Source organism: Delphinapterus leucas, chromosome 13 (genome assembly GCF_059928025.1).
Source record: "Delphinapterus leucas isolate spDelLeu-1000000601 "Yukka" chromosome 13, BTC_Dleu_Yukka2, whole genome shotgun sequence".
Taxonomy (NCBI): domain Eukaryota; kingdom Metazoa; phylum Chordata; class Mammalia; order Artiodactyla; family Monodontidae; genus Delphinapterus; species Delphinapterus leucas.
The window spans coordinates 33,684,428-33,700,451 of record NC_143141.1 but is presented as its reverse complement, the minus strand read 5'-3'; the positions used below and the strand labels follow the sequence as shown (position 1 = coordinate 33,700,451).

At 51.6% G+C, this 16,024-nt stretch overlaps 1 protein-coding gene across 1 annotated transcript in view; it reads left to right on the top strand.

Moving 5' to 3' along the window:
* The window catches only part of DYSF (dysferlin), a 199,741-nt gene that overhangs the window by 165,384 nt on the left and 18,333 nt on the right, over nucleotides 1-16,024 (top strand). Inside the window, exons 43-51 of the mRNA XM_089922488.1 lie at nucleotides 2,903-3,031; nucleotides 3,353-3,508; nucleotides 5,050-5,141; nucleotides 7,745-7,915; nucleotides 8,544-8,686; nucleotides 10,764-10,903; nucleotides 12,116-12,204; nucleotides 12,451-12,546; nucleotides 12,953-13,094. Coding sequence (XP_089778614.1) covers nucleotides 2,903-3,031; nucleotides 3,353-3,508; nucleotides 5,050-5,141; nucleotides 7,745-7,915; nucleotides 8,544-8,686; nucleotides 10,764-10,903; nucleotides 12,116-12,204; nucleotides 12,451-12,546; nucleotides 12,953-13,094 — 1,158 coding nt within the window. The remainder of the gene's footprint in view (nucleotides 1-2,902; nucleotides 3,032-3,352; nucleotides 3,509-5,049; nucleotides 5,142-7,744; nucleotides 7,916-8,543; nucleotides 8,687-10,763; nucleotides 10,904-12,115; nucleotides 12,205-12,450; nucleotides 12,547-12,952; nucleotides 13,095-16,024) is intronic.

Here is a 16,024-nt window from a genome sequence, read left to right as displayed (position 1 = left end):
AAATAATAAAATTGGCAAATCAAATAATAGGCATATAAGCAAATCATAAGCAAACAGCACAAACATAAACATTAAGACAGATAATATTGTCTAAAACTAGGTGATGGAGAGGGAGAGGGAGGAAGATAAAATTTGATTATTTTATCATTGCTATAGTGGGGAACCCATGAATACTGCCCCTAAAGACATAATAATATTAGAGCATAAACTCAGGTCATTTTAGCTCTCAGAAAAACTAAAACACGCACACACACACACACACACAGAAAACAGACCATGCAAAGATTTTTAGAAAAACCCTATGAAACTAGGAAGTATAATATAAACATATTACATGACTATGTAAATATAATACAAATGTAAAACCAGACCAAACATATCTGTCATATAAATACATGTCATATCAATCATTTATTAATCACAAAATTTAAATCAGATCTCAAAGCAAAATCTAACTCTAAAATAAAATGCTTCATAAAGTTTGAATATAAAAGATTGGGAAAATGTGTGCCAGGCAAATGCAGATGAAAAGAAAGCAGAAGTCACAATCTTAATATTAGATGAGAGCATACACAGGTCCCCCAAATTAGATGAGACAAAGAACGGCACTTTAGAATGCTAAATGCTGCAATTCCTAGTTATGACGGTCATGAGAATATCTATGTGCCAAATAGTACCTCAATATTTACAAAACAGAAATTAGAAGAGATAGAAGAAGAAATAGAAATATACTGGTTTGTGGGGGAGATTTTAATTCACTTTTCTCAGTTCATGTCAGATCAAGGGGACAAAAGCATGAGAGGATATAGAAGACTAAAGTAATTACTAACCTGATTGAACCTGGTAGCTTGAAAATAGAGACACCCCTATGGCACATTTACAAAATTGACATATATACACTACTATGTATAAAATAGATAACTAATGAGAACCTATTGTATAGCACAGGGAACTCTACTTAGTGCTCTGTGATGACCTAAGTGGGAAGGAAATCTAAAAAAGAGTGGATGTATGTATACGTATAACTGATTCACTTTGCTGCACAGCAGAAACTAACACAACATTGTAAAGCAACTATACCCCAATAAAAATTAATTTCAAAGACCCCAAAACAAAAATCGACCATGTGATAGAGCATAAAGAAAATCTTAATAAACTTCAAAAAGTGACGAAACACTGACAATGTTTTCTGAATATAATGCCATAAAATTAGAAATTAATAACAAGCTCAAAAGCACAAGAAAACTTCTATCTGGAAAATTTTTTAAAAATCAACTCTCTTTTAACAATTCTTGGTGAAAGAGAAAATATAAGAGAAATTGCAGAATATCTGGGAAGCAAGGATAAAACCCTACCTTTTAGAACTTACTGGTTACAGTTAAAGCAGTATTCAGAGGAAGTTTATAGCCTTAAAAACTTATGTTAAAACAAAAGAAAGAAAACGAATTACACATATAGCTTTTAGATCAAAAATTAAAAATAAAACTATAATTATGGAATGCCAAGAAAAGAAAAATGAACACATTATACATGAAAGCAAATGGGGCAATACTAAGGCAGTAGTAAGCAGAGGCAATTTCATAGCAATAAGTGTTTTCCTTATCAGAAAAGAGGGAACAAAGTAATTAAAATTTCAGCTGAAGAAATTAGAAGAAAAAAAATCCTTAAAATAGTAGAAGAAAATAATAGAAATAGAAGTAGAAATAAGAAAGTGAAAGCAGTAGTATAGACACCTCGAAGAATTGGTCTTTTGATTGAAATGACGCAACTATAGAAATATGGCAAGAAAATATTCAAAATGATACATACCAAATGTTAACCAAATAATTAGTTGTCATTTTTGGAAATCAGAATTTAAAGCAATAATAATATTTTCTTTATATCTACTTACATTTTCTAGTTTTTAATAATGGACCTATATCACTCACGTAATTAATTATTTCTTAGAAGAGATAGAACTTGGGCTTCATGGAAGAGATAGAACTAGAGCTCAGCCTAATGAGAAAAAATGTTTAGCGAGATGAGAAAGGGACTTACCTGAAGTACAGTAGGCCCTCTGTGCCCGCGGGTTGCATATTTGCAGATTCAACACATGGAATCCGCAGATATGGAGGGCCGACTATCTTGCCGGTCAGTTTCAGATTATAACAAATTTTAGCATGTATATTAAGTGGGTTAATATCACTATTAATTAAGTACATTTTATCATCTATAATAGAAGACTACTGCTTCATTTAAATCTAAACAATGCTCTAACAAGTAAAAGTCATTGTTTGAGAGGAGAGACAAATAAATTGAGTTGACAAATTTAAAGTGGTGCTCAAAAGACATCCTCAGCCCAGTATTTGATCCACTGCCATTTGGACATCCTGGACAGTAAGTATTTTGCTGACTTGTGAATCTTCTAGAGTTCTGTCTTGATCTTCAAATAAAAAGTCAGTTAACTTTTCATTTATTTGTTTGACTGTGATCTTATTCTCAAAAAATGCACCACCCATGTATCTGATGACTCTCGGGTATCTAGAATATTGGATTAATCAGAAGACCCTGTTTTCCAACGTTGCTGAACAAATGTCTTCCCCTCTTACTCCCTTCTCTGGTTCCCCCCCCCACCCCGTTTCTCTCTCTCATCTCCATGATTTGCATCCTTTTTATCTCTGCCTTTGTTCTCTTCTTCTCTGCCTCTCTTCCTTCTTGGCGCCCTCTCTTACCTCCACCTCTCCCACCTGCCTTCCCCTTTGACCTTTGTTCTCTAATTTGCTTATGGCTTTTCCCCCTCATTTTCTTCTCTGTCCTTTCTCTCCTTTCCTTTACTTGAACACTGTCATGTTTCCTCTTTCCTTGCTGTCCCTCTTCTTTCCGTCTTTCCTTTGTCCCCCTCTTTTGTCGCCCCATGTGGCAGGTCTATGACACACCACTGGAGAATGTGAAGGACTTTGAGGGCCTGTCTGACTTTTGTAACACCTTCAAGCTCTACCGGGGCAAGACTCAGGAGGAGATGGAAGACCCATCTGTCATTGGGGAGTTTAAGGTAAGTCCTTGAGGACACATCTCTAACCCAGGGAGGCCCAAGACTGGAGTGGTAGCAATGAGTGAAGGAGGTGGGGGCAGAAGTACTGTAGTAACATCAGTAATGACCCCAGTGCTGCAGTTGGTGACCATGTGGGTGATGGAGATGATGGTGGTGACGGTGATGCTGCTGATGCAGAATGTGGTGGGGGTGATGGGATGGCATTGGGCTTAGTGATCGCAGTGGTGATGACTCTGGCAGACATGAGAGTAAGGGACATAGTGGTGATTGTATTGGTGACACTGAGGATGAAAATTAAAGTTGACCCCTCCTTCTGTTCAGGGCCTCTTCAAAATTTATCCCCTCCCAGAAGACCCGGCCATCCCCATCCCCCCAAGACAGTTCCACCAGCTTGCTTCCCAGGGGCCCCAGGAATGCCTGGTCCGCATCTACATTATCCGAGCATTTGGCCTGCAGCCCAAGGACCCCAATGGGAAGGTAACATTCCTAGAGCTCTCACCTCCCCCGGAGTAAATGGTAGGCTGGAGTACAAAGAGGCTGCAGAATTTGGATACACTCTTTGCCCCAGGGAGTTCACAGTAAGTGGGGACACCAGACAAAGATGTACAAACCTGAGGTGGGACTGCATTGGAGTTCTATCGAGGCCAAGTGTTCCAGGTCAGAAAAGGCCAAAGTCAATACAAGACTTTGGAATAATGGGGAAGACTTCCTGGAAGGAATAGGATTCTTAAGCATTGATGGAGTTTTGATAGGCTGGGAGGGAGAAGAAAACCATATTTTAGGAGGAGTCAGAAACCTTGGCAAAGGTTTGAGAGCAGACTCAGTGTAGGTTTAGCACAAGGATAAGGCATAAGGACAAGGGACATTGACGGTGTAGGCTGGGGCAGGACTTTGTGGGACTTTCAAGGGTGGGGTGGGAGGGAAGAAGGAGGGGTAGGGCATCATGGGTAACCGTGCTGGCCTGGCCATGGCGGAGCCTGAGGCAAAAGGAAAAATCAGCAGTCCTGATCCTGTCTTTATTTAAAACTTTGATATTTTCTTCATCATGGACTGTTGGTGCTGGTTTTAATTTTTAAAATATCACATTAAAATGTTGTTTATTTTGATTACTAAGCTTTCTTGTCTTTCTCTTAAATTTTGTGCCTGAGGCGAGTACCTCACTGACCTACTCTAGTCCTGACCCTGAGTGAAGGAGGGGAGCTTGAGGGAGGGCAGGAGTCTGGAGCTACCCGGAGATGGGGGGAGGAACAGAGTAAATTTGAGAAGAGAGAGTAAGAGTAAGAGGCGAGGCAGGAGTGGGGGACAGTGGGGTTCAGAGGTACGAGGCTAGGGTCTTCTCTTGTCTCCTTAGACAGGTGCAGGCCTAGCCTGTGTCCTAGGTTGTGGGTAGGGGCCTGGTGTCCCATCCCTGGTGCCCTGCTTTTCAAGGTGAGAAAAGCTGCCCATGCCCTGCTGGGAGATCACAGGGAGAGATGGAACAGTCCCCACCCAGGCACCACCGATGGCCTCCAAGACGTGGCTGTGGTCAAGTTTATATACTTCAAGCCTTCCTGGTGCCGAGACTGACCGTAAACATTCTTTGGCCCTGGCTGCTCCAGAGGCTAGTTGAGGGAATGCTGCTGCTTGTGGGAGGCTGCATTGGGCTGAAAAAGTCTGGCCGTCTCTCTCCCTCTCCACCTGCTGAAGCAGAGGTCACAGACAGGACCCCAGCTTGGCCCAGTCACATATGTCACACTAGCTGGCATGTTTCTGAGGATATGGGCCTGGCCCCCACCCGCCCTCTCCCAGTGGGGCAGTGGATTGGGAGTATGGGGCACTTAGGCGCCCAGTTTCCACTGCCAGAGCCGAGGCTAGAAGCCCACATCGGGGGTGGTGTGCGGGATGGGGCTGCTGGCCTGGCAGGAGGCAGCTTCTTGATGGTAGGCCCCCTTGCCCCTTTGAGGGGCAGAGCAATGAAGGAGCCTCAGAAGCGTGTTGGGAAGGTTATGTCGCTGAAGTGTTTCCTTCTTCTCCCCCAGTGTGATCCTTACATCAGGATCTCCATAGGGAAGAAGTCGGTGAATGACCAGGACAGCTACATCCCCTGTACTCTGGAGCCTGTGTTTGGAAAGTAAGTTGGGGTGGCTTGGGTCTTGGGGTGGAGGTGCCAGTCTGGATAACCCACAGCCCAGCGGGAGAGATGTGGCTGCCACTGGGAAGTCCCCATCTCCTGGAGCAAAGCTGTGTTCCCTAAATCTTGCACGTCTGTGAGGGTGTAACCTCAGCTAGCACTTCCTTAAGCGCTAAAGGCTTGACTCCTTGCAGAAGCTCCTAGTTAAACAATTACTTTGAAGATCAGAAATCTAAATGGAAACCCAGAACATGCATTTGCTAATTCTCCTTTTTTTTTTTAGATCAACTTTTACTTTGGAATAATTTGAGATTTACAGAAAAGTTACAAAGATACTACAGTTTTCGTATACCCATCACTCAATTTCCTCCGCCATTAACATTCCTACCTAACCATGGTACATGTATCAAAATTAAGAAATTGATATTGGCGCATTACTATTAGCTAAGCTCTAGACCCTTTTAGGATTTTGCCGATTTTTCCATTAATGCCCCTTTACTGTTTCAGGATCTAATCCAGGATTCCTATTACATTTAGTAGTTATTCTCTTTTACTGTTGCACGTTCATCTGTGGCAAATAGCGGAAGGATGTGGACTCAAGAGGGTAAAATGCTTCCTAAAATCTAAGAACGAGGGAAGGAAGAAGCAGTGCCCATTGCACGGGAGTAGTTCCCAGGCTTCCTGACTTGCTTGCTGTTTGGATGCGAGCGTATTTAGGGCAGAGAAAGGAGAATCTTGAGGGAGGTTCCAGCTATTTCTCTAGCACCTGTAGGAGAAGGCATGTACCGATATTGTCAAGTGACACACTGGATTCGTGAACCGGTGTCTCTTGAGTTAGTTGTAGTCAGCTGGCCCTGCAGAGAGACCCAATCAGCCAGGGGAAATGCCATTTTTGAAGGGGAAACAGTCCTGGCCAATGATGAACTGGAGGGAAGGGCTGCGGGGAGGATGGTGGGTGGGAGAGAAGAACCCTGTTTGGTGAACCCCAGTGGCCAGCATGGGGCCCCAGGCTGACGGGACCACTGAGGGCCCAGGGCAGGGTAGGGGAGCTAGTGTAGAAACACGCCTCTCCCTCTCTGTTTTACCATCTCCCTCGGATCATGGCCACCTGCTCTGCTTGGGGTATCAAGCCTCTTGTGAGTCCACAGCAGAAGCTCTTTGTTTCTATCACCCACGTGTTGACCAGCAGAATTCATGGGACATAATCAGACACAACTTTGATTTTGTCTGCCAGTTTCCCGTAAACATTTATTCTGTGCGGGTGACCTTCCTCACTCCCTGAGTGGAAACTGTGGCAGGCAGGCCGCTTTCCGCTCAGGTTTAGACAGTCCACTTTGCCGTCAGCCCACCGTCTCGAGTTGGTAACCAGAACGCGCATTCATGTGTCATCAGGAGGGCACCGGACGGCTGGAGGGAAGCCGCTCCCTCTCGCAGCTGCGTCCACCTTGGGCACAGCGTGTGCGCCTTGGGGGTGTGTGCGGAGGGGAGGAGGGTCTTTGCCCCGTGTCCCCCCCGCCCCTTCCTGCCGTCCTTCGCCATACTTGCAGGGCCAGGACTGGCGAGCCTGTGTGAGAGGAGGGGCCCATCTCAAGTGCTGACTTCGCCCCATCCGGCACCCTTTGGACGGCAGATGTTTGCTTTCCTGTGGGCTTTTCAGACACCCCCTGAGCCCTCCTAACGTAGCTCCTGGGATGTGGCAGGTGCTGTGTCCCTGTAGCGGGTGTCCCCCTCCCATACCCCCCAACCCGTTCTCAGATGGGCCGCCCCACAGTCTCTCGCTGTTGGAGCCCCAGGTCCCGTGGGACAGGCTTCATAGCAGCAGCCCCCTCCTCCGCAGGCAGCGCTGCAGTTCCGTGCCCAGCCAGGACGGGAGCTCAGCTCCTCCCAAACGTACCCCCACCTCCTCTCTGCTACCAGCTGCTTGTGCTTCCTCCACCACAGCTCGGGTGCCAGGCTTGTGTGTCCCTCCTGCAGGGAACTCATTTCAGGGGAGAAGGGACAGCACTTCTACACTTGACCTCCGTGGGAGGTGACGGGGGGTCTCAGAGCACGGCAGGAGCTCTCTTCAAAGAAACCTCCACACAAATCCTCTCTTAATCCCACTCCAGAAGGAGTGGTGGAGCCCCAGGAGTCCGGAAAGTGGATCCCAGGCCATGCCCTTGGTAAATTTCTGGAGCTCCGGCACCTGGCTCTGGAGTTTCACATCTCTTGTCTCCAGGTGTCCCGGTTGAAACTTCATTTTTAACCTTGTGCTCCATTATTCGTCCATTCTCTGGCCCATCAGGCAGGCATCTGCTATATGCCCAGCTCAGATTATTTGGGAATACCGCACACACACACACACACACACGCGCACACACACACACACACACACACACACTCTCAGACAAGCCCAGCACCGGGAGTGCTGTGGGTGGTGTGCTGTAAGAGCTATAGGAGGCTTGAGGAGGGTGGACTGCAGGCCAGTCCTGGGAGAGGAGGAGGAGACCAGGGGTGGCTTTCTAGCTCTTGCTCCAGCCTTGCCACCCACTTGAGTTTGCGCTGTGTCCGGTGACCTCTGGGAGCTGGCGTCATCATGACAACTGCCTACCCCCCCACAATAGGATGTTCGAGCTGACCTGCACTCTGCCTCTGGAGAAGGACCTGAAGGTTACCCTCTATGACTACGACCTCCTCTCCAAGGACGAAAAGATCGGGGAGACGGTTATCGACCTGGAGAACAGGCTGCTGTCCAAGTTTGGGGCTCGCTGCGGACTCCCCCAGACCTACTGCATGTAGGTGCACGTCACTGGCTGCTTCCCTGACTGTGGGCCGAGCCCTGACTGTGTGCCAGCCTGGGCCTAGCACAGCACAGACACTGTCTCTCTCAGTCAGCCCAGGTCTTATCCCCACTCCATAGATAAGGAAACTGAGACCTGGACTTGTAAGTGGTGGGATTAGCATTTGAACGTGCTTATCTGAAGCTAAGAACCCAGCTCTTCCTCGCGTCTATAATCAAGTTCTCCTTAAGGCACCATAGAGGGCCTGGAGAGGGGAAGGAGAAGGGAGACAGACAATGGGACACACAGCCCCGCTGGGCCCCAAGGTGAACTCACGTGTGGCCAGCCCCACCCACTTCCTGCCAACTTGGGTCTTGTCTGGGTCTGATTCTTTAAAGTTGGACATTGGAAACATTTCAGTTCCAATTCCATGTGTATGTAAAGAAGTCCTTTTGTCTCTAGGCCTCAGTTTCTCTGTGTGTGAAATGGGCTCCCCGGTCATGATGAACAATCACACAGGGTGCCCACGGTCAAAGTGAAGGGTGGGTGATGCCGTGCGTGTGGGTACATAGGTCACTGCACACACCTCTGCCCCCATTAGTGTCCTGGAGCGTCTCATCTTTGTCTTGTGTTTGGGCCTCAGCTCTGGACCCAACCAGTGGCGGGATCAGCTCCATCCCTCTCAGCTCCTCCACCTGTTCTGCCAGCAGCGCAGAGTCAAGGCCCCCGTGTACCGGACAGACCGTGTAGTGTTTCAGGATAAAGAATACACCATCGAAGAAATAGGTGAGTTCTCCCTCTCCTGCCCTCTCTCTTGTGGGTCCTCTCCTGCTGGATGTAACCACTGGACACAACCCACACCAGCACGGTGTGGCCTTGAGTCTCTCCAGGGCAGCACAGATGGACTAAACTTGCACTTGGTATTCTTGGGACCAGTACTTACCTGGGACACCATTGTGAAAATTAGAGGGCAAGGTGGGGCCAGGGTCAGGGCGGGTCAGGGTCAGAGCTCAGTCTAAGACCAGGTTGGGGCCTGTCTGGTGAGATGAGGGGTGATGAGGGGTGAATCTGAAGATGAGGGGTGAGTCTGAAGCCAGGGTCAGGGTCATGGTTAGGATCAGTCTGCTTCTGGCTTTGTGTGGGCAGACTGGTCAGAGTTTGGGTAGAGCCCACGGCTGAGAAAGTTTTCTACTTAGTCATACTAGTCTGCCAGCTTCACCTTGACGGTACCTTCTGAGCCCCCAGTCACAACTCCTTCACCTGATACATCCAAAGGGTGGCAGGAAGCCCTGTAGCCCCCGTCTTGCCTAATGCTCTGGGTCTGCCTCATGCTCATGCCGAGGGTCCTGCCATGTGCTCCCCGCGTGTCTGAGATGCTCATAGGCCTGCATGGCCCACCCAGAGCAGCTCAGACTCCCCAGAGGTATTTACAGACCCAGCTGGCCCCTCGCCTCCTGCTGGTTTCGGAGATGTTTGATGTCAGAGCTGGTGCTGAGGTTGTAAAAGGGGAGGGAGGCTTTGGCTCCCTCACCTCAAATCCCCCTCCTCCTCCTTCGTTTCTCTGATTCTCCGAGGTCGTGGCTGAGCCAGGCTCCTTTCCATTAGGCCCTAACCCCTCCCCCAGTCTCTTTTCCTGTAGGACATGCATCTGTTTTAGGGGTGGTCTCATTTCTTTCTGCTAGTCTGTGAGCAGCACAGGAACCAGGGCTCATGGTCATAAATTCATAGGAGAAGAAAGCCAGAAAGCTGGAGTCGGTGAGGCCTGACATCTCCCTGTTTTTGCAGTTGAGGCCATTCAGACCACGAGTGGTTAACAACCCGCCCAAAGTCACGCAGCTGGTTAGAGGCAGACTCAGGTTCCTGGCCCGGTGGTCCTTCTGCAGTGCTGCGCTGCTTCCTTAGTGGCACCTATTAAAGTGGACAGGGCAGGTTTGATGGATGAACGTGTGTATGTGTGTGTACGTTAGAATCTGTGCTGGTGAACATGGGCTCACCTGAGTGCACAGACCTGTGTGTGTACGTGTGTATAGACACATGTGGACCCTCCTACCACCAGTCGAGGCCTCTGTCAAGGGGGCTCCAAGTTCATGTTGCTGGCTGGTTGGCCAGGCTTGTCAGGGTCAGAACCACCGCCGTGTCCTCACCCCATCTACAGTACCAGTCCCTGACCCAACCCCCGGCAGGTAGAGCTGTACCTGGGAAGCACGCAGGGGAGGGGAGGGGTATTCACATCCAGTCATGCGCCTTTCCTAATGAGTGTGTGATCTCAGCTGCCCTGCTACCCAGCTGTGTGACTGCCCGGTGCTTCATGTCTGTCATCTGTGAAATGGGGCTAATAATAGCACTTACCTTTTAGGGTTACTTTGAGGATCAAGCCCTGTCAATATTTATGAAAAGCAGTGCCTGGCTCCTGCTTTATAAGCGTTCTCTGTTACTGCTATTATTTTAGCTACTGCTACTAATCAAAGAGATTGCATGAAACAGAGAATACTACTGAGAGCACTTAGATGCCCAATCTGGGAGAAGAGCTTGTGGAGCCTCAGAGTTGAGAGCAATCTGGAAGGGCTTCCTGGAAGGAGTGGGCTTTGGAGGGTGGGGAGAATTTGTATTGGGTGGGAAAAAGGAAGGAGAGCTTACAGAAGAGGCTTGGTAGAGTTGGTGGCAATGGGGAATCTGGATTTTAAGCCCAGAGCCTGTGGACAACGAGGTTTCCCTTACAGAGAACGAGACGTGAGGGCCAGAAGAACTGTGTCTGGGCTAGGGGTGAGGCTGCAGGGTTAACAGCTTCCCGAGGCCCTCAGGCCCCCCTACCATCTCCTGGTCACTCTGTCCTGGCAAATTTTTTGTCTTCTCTCTGGGGCAGAGGCTGGCAGGGTCCCGAACCCACACCTGGGCCCAGTGGAGGAGCGTCTGGCCTTGCATGTCCTCCGGCAGCAGGGCCTGGTCCCTGAGCACGTGGAGTCCCGGCCCCTCTATAGTCCCCTGCAGCCGGACATCGAGCAGGTAGGACCTCCACCCTCGGGCCCCAGAGCCCCTGACCCTCAGCTACCCCTCCCCAAGGACAGCTTGGATATCCCAGAAACACCAGTGGAGACCTCAGGATTTGGCTAATCCCTCGTTGTAGAGTTTCTCCACAGCCTGAATGGTTACCATTGTTGGCCTACGAGGGGACCTCTTGAGTCGGGCCTCCCCCGGCTGCCTGCAGGCCTCAGGGCCTGGGGAATGAGGCTTCTCCTCCATCCCCGTGTAGGCTGGACCTCTGGCTGCCCACAGGTCATTCTGAAGCCTCGCTGTTTCAGCCTGGCCACAGGGAGTCCTCCCCTGCCATCAGTCAGTGACATTGCAGATGGCCAACCCTGTGCTGGGCAGTGGGGAGTTCAGACAGGGCGAGCCTATGACAGAGAGGCAGAGTAGCCATCAGGAGGGCCAGGGGAATCCTCCCAGGCAGAGGGAGGGAGGGCAGAGGGACAGCAGGCCCAGGGGTGACATGGGGAGGCTTCCTGGAGGGGTTTGGAGGAGGGGGAGGAGAGAAAATGTTCCAGGTGGAGATGGGCCGAGGCAGCCTTTGTGGCACTAAGGTGCCTTTGTAGACATGCAGAGAACATCCTCTCTGCTGTTTGGAGCTGAGCTCTCCTCCCCTTGGTGGCGTGGCCACCAGCTCCCCAGAGTGGCACTGCAGGTGTTGAAATGTCAGCTCTTTCACGCTCATGTGAACCAGAAGAAGTTACGTCAATCCCTGCTCCTTCTTCTGTAAGATGGGGACAGAGATAACAGCCGGCTTGCAGAGAAAGAGGGAGCTAAGTGGTGGCAGGTAGAGTGGTTTCTTGTCGTGGAAGCCCTCTGAGCCCCCATCACTAAACCAGGCTCTCTGAGCCTCCACAACTGTGTACACCATCCCCAAGGCCGAGTGCCCCCTGCCCTCTTCCGCCTGGCACAGTGAGACTCAGCAAACATCGCTGTCTCCAGAGAGCTGCCCTGACCCCTGATCCCCAGGTGCTACCCCAGTCCTCGGCCTGTGGGGCAGTGGGCTCACCCCTGTGGTTGGCCCTATGGTCCCCTTGAGGGCACCTCTCCTACAGGGTGCTGAGCCTTTCCATGCAGGGCCTGGGGTTTCCCTGTCCTGTGCTCCAAGTATCCAGTGCAGAGCAGGTGGTCAGGAGATGTTGGTTGAATGAAGAGGGTGGCGAGAGAGCAGGGTCATGTCTCCCTCCCCAGGGGAAGCTGCAGATGTGGATCGACCTGTTTCCAAAGGCCCTGGGGCGGCCGGGACCTCCTTTCAACATCACCCCACGGAGAGCCAGAAGGTGACTTACCCCAGCCCAGGCTCAGAGCTGAGCAGGGTGGTGGACTGGTTGCTGCGGGTGGGAGCAGGTGGTGGCTCTCGGGCCAGGCTTTGGGCCACTCAGGCCTCACTCTTGTGCGGGCCTGGCCAAATGTCCAGCCAGGCAAGCAGCAGAGTCTTGGGTGAGCTGACTTCTTGGCTTCTCGGACAAGGACTGCCCACCCTTTGGTGGGAAACCCACGTGGATTTGAGTCATCCTTCTCTGCAGGTTTTTCCTGCGTTGTATTATTTGGAACACCAAGGATGTGATCCTGGACGACCTCAGCATCACCGGGGAGAAGATGAGCGACATTTACGTGAAAGGGTAGGAAGTCACCCTCCTTCCCACCCGTCCCGACTCCACGGTGTCGCCCCTGCTCCCTCGGGGTTGGTGGTCGGTTGGGAAAGGGGGAACTCTGGGGTAGGGAATGCGGAGAACAAGAAAGGAAGGATGGCCTTATGGGAGTGGTCTCTACCTCTGGGGAGTCAACCCCCACCAGATTTCTCCTTCCACATTAATCTTTGCGTTGAACTTACAAGGCTTGAGGATATCCCTCAAGAGAGAAGTGAGAACATTTTGAAATTTATGGCACATTTGGTACATCAAATTATTTTTCCTTTATCACTTACCAAGTTCAATGACCTTCTTAATTCCTTGTTTGCTTACATTGAGGCTGTGTATTGTGGTGGAGACCTTAATTAGCCATGTTCTCTAAAATGTGTACGTCTAGTTGGATGGTTGGCTTTGAAGAGCACAAGCAAAAGACAGATGTGCATTACCGGTCCCTGGGAGGTGAAGGCAACTTTAACTGGAGGTTCATTTTCCCTTTTGACTACCTGCCAGCTGAGCAAGTCTGCACTGTCTCCAAGAAGGTGGGTGTCATTCCTGCCCCCAGGGGTGCTCGTCCCAGGGCTGTCGAAGAACAGCCCGATCACTGTCAGCCGTGTCACTGTCATACTCCTACCGCTGCCCCGCCATTGCTGGAACCACCTCGGCTATCGCTGCGTAACAGCCGCCACCATTGTCCCATCACTGCCAGCGTCACCACCACCACCACTCCTCCTACTTCTGCCGTCATTGCCATCGTTAGCATTGCTGCCACCCCACAATCTCCCCCACGCCAGCGCTACAACCACTGTATATGGCTAAGTCCAAATCCTAACAAACCAAGCCGCAGGGAGGGCCATGGGCTCGGAGTGGGGAGAACATTGGTAGGGAAACCCAGCACGGTCATCGGAGAGCGGTGAGGCAGAACCCCTAGGGAGGGCGGCCCCAGAGGGCTGTCTGGCCTTCGGTTTGGGTTGTCTGGCCACCCGCTAGGATCGGGTGTTGCTTAGCCAAGTCCCTGCTGCTTCCCCCTTTCTCCCATTTCTGTGCCTGTGGCCTGTGGCCACTGTCCAGGCTAGTATCTCTCAGACCTGGGGAGGCCCGGTGCCTCAGCCGGGGGAAGGGGCAGCTCCAGAGACCTCAGCTCTTTGTGGGTTAGCATCTTCTAGTTGAGGCCTCATCTGGGCCGTGAACTCTCTCCTCCTGAAATAGGCGGGTCCCAAGGCGGGTGGTGGCCCCGAGCCTGCCCTTAGGGAGCAGCCCCCCAACACAGTGAGGAGGGTGCCGTGGGCAGGCATCTTCCGGAGGCGGAGGGCCCCTCTGTTGGAGCTTCTAACTACCGCGTCCCGCCTAGAATCAGTTCCGCCTGCACATGCCCTCCTGTTCCACAGGGTGAATACCTCTCTGGAGTTTGGGTCCTGCTTGTCCTGTTTCCTTCCAGAGGTGGCGCAGGGCTCCAAGGCAAAGCTTCTGTGACTCCTCTTTCTGTCCTGAACGGTCGTGTGGCTTAAAGAAGGGGAATGTGTAATGGGCCTCGGCTGCCTAGGTCCTCTTCTTTCTCTTCATTGCATCCTTCCCCCGTGACCCCTTCCTAACCCGACAGACAGAATCATCTGCGCTTCAGAGAAACCAGAATGTTCCGCTGAACATTCTGAAACCATCAAGCAAAAGAAAATATGGGTTAAATAAGGTTAAATGAATTCTTTCGCCCAGGGATGCCTACCAGAAAGCAGAGTTTAGCAACAGCCCTGGATGCTGTGCAGTCAAGGAAAGCCTAGCCTATTTGTAGGTTTAATCCTGTTTGCCTTTGTTCAGCATGTTTGTCTATCAGAAGATGTTTCCATAACAAACCAAATGCTGCATTTGCTGGGGAGAGCTCCAAGTCAAACAAACAGTGCCTGTCCTTGCTGTGGACTGAGGGAATGGGGAAGGGCGGCCAGGCCCTCCTTCAGGCCACCTCCCGTGCTCATCAAGCCCTACACCGGGTGAGGCGTGGCTGGGGAACCGAGGCTGAGAGATGCCGATCGGCCCAACACGGGAGGCGGGACCACCTCTCTGTTGTGACAGGTGGAGATGGGTGCAAGGAGTCGCAGGGAGCAGAGTCTTCTGTTCTTGCTACAAAGTAGGAAGAGAGAGAATCTCCTGGCACTGTGGCAGGTGATTTGAGACAAACGACAAAGGCGGGAAGCAGCTATTATTGAGTGAAGGAGGGAAAGCGGGAGAGAAAGGCAGAGGGAGAGGGAGCTAACTGGTGGTACCCGGCAGTTCTGAGGGCCCAAGGGGATTGCTGATAAAGAATTTGAGGGGGCTCCATTTTGGCAACAGTGGGGTTTCACCTCTGCCCTTTAGACACCAGCAAGGAAGCAGAGAGCCACAGTGACCCACAGTGGAGTTCCAGAGGAAGAGAGGGGCTGAGGGAACTGACCCATTGGCCCGATGGCCCGCAGGACTGGGCTGGCCTTGGGAGAAAGAGAAGGCTATGGGGGATGCTGAGCCGGGAGGAGTCAAGGAGGCTGGGAGTGGCCCGGAGTGGTGACGGCTGAGGGAACGGGACTTCCCCCCCGCTTGGTGCCAGGCTCCGGAGAGGGTGGCTGGAGGGGGGTGTGTGGCAGAGGTCAGAAGAGGAGGCTGGGAACAGTCAAGGGGTTCTGAAGTCATCCAGGAACATGAGGGAGGAGCTGGCTTGACCCGAGACAGGGCCTTCGGGTCCCTCTGGGAGAAAGGACGCTGGGAGGCAGGGGGAGCCGTGCCCACAGTGGGGCACCAATTAGCTGGTCTGGGCTAGGGGACTAAGCCCGGGGGCGGTTAGTGCAGGGGCACTGCGCAGCCTCTGGGCTCCTTGGTCCTGCTGCAGAGCCAGCCCTCTGCCGAGGGGCTCAGCACCTCTGGCAGGCAGGCCCTCCAGGGACCCCATTAACCAGACGAGACTGTTGTAAAGTACAAGGTCTCCTTTCATCCGGCGGCTTTGAACCACTGCTGGTTGCCCTGGCCGGCTCCCCACCTGGAGCCCAGCACACCCACCGGAGCCGACCTGTGCGTCAGGCACCCACCCTGCAAATAAACAGCTAGTAAAAGGGCCCAGACTGGGAACATAATGAGTGCCTGGGACCTGGGGGGCCATCCCCAGGCTGGAGCCCCAGCCCAGCTGCTCCCACCAGGGGCTGTTTGAACCTCTGGCTCATTACTGAGCCCATAAACCGGGCTGGCCAGAGGCATGGAGGATGCTGGCGTCCTGTACAGGCAGGCCTGCAGAGCTGGCCATAAAAGCCCCGCCGGAGGAGGGAGGCACCTGCAGGAGGGCTGGGGCCCGGAAAAGGGGGAGGCACCAGATGGGGGTTGGGAGCGAGGGGCCAGGTGGGGACCTGAGCCCCTTCACCAACCCAGGCAGCGGTCCAGGCTGCAGCCAACTGCTCTGCAAGGTGATCATTCCTCAGGGGGCACTGGCCACGGTCTTTGGTCACGAGACCTCTGTGGG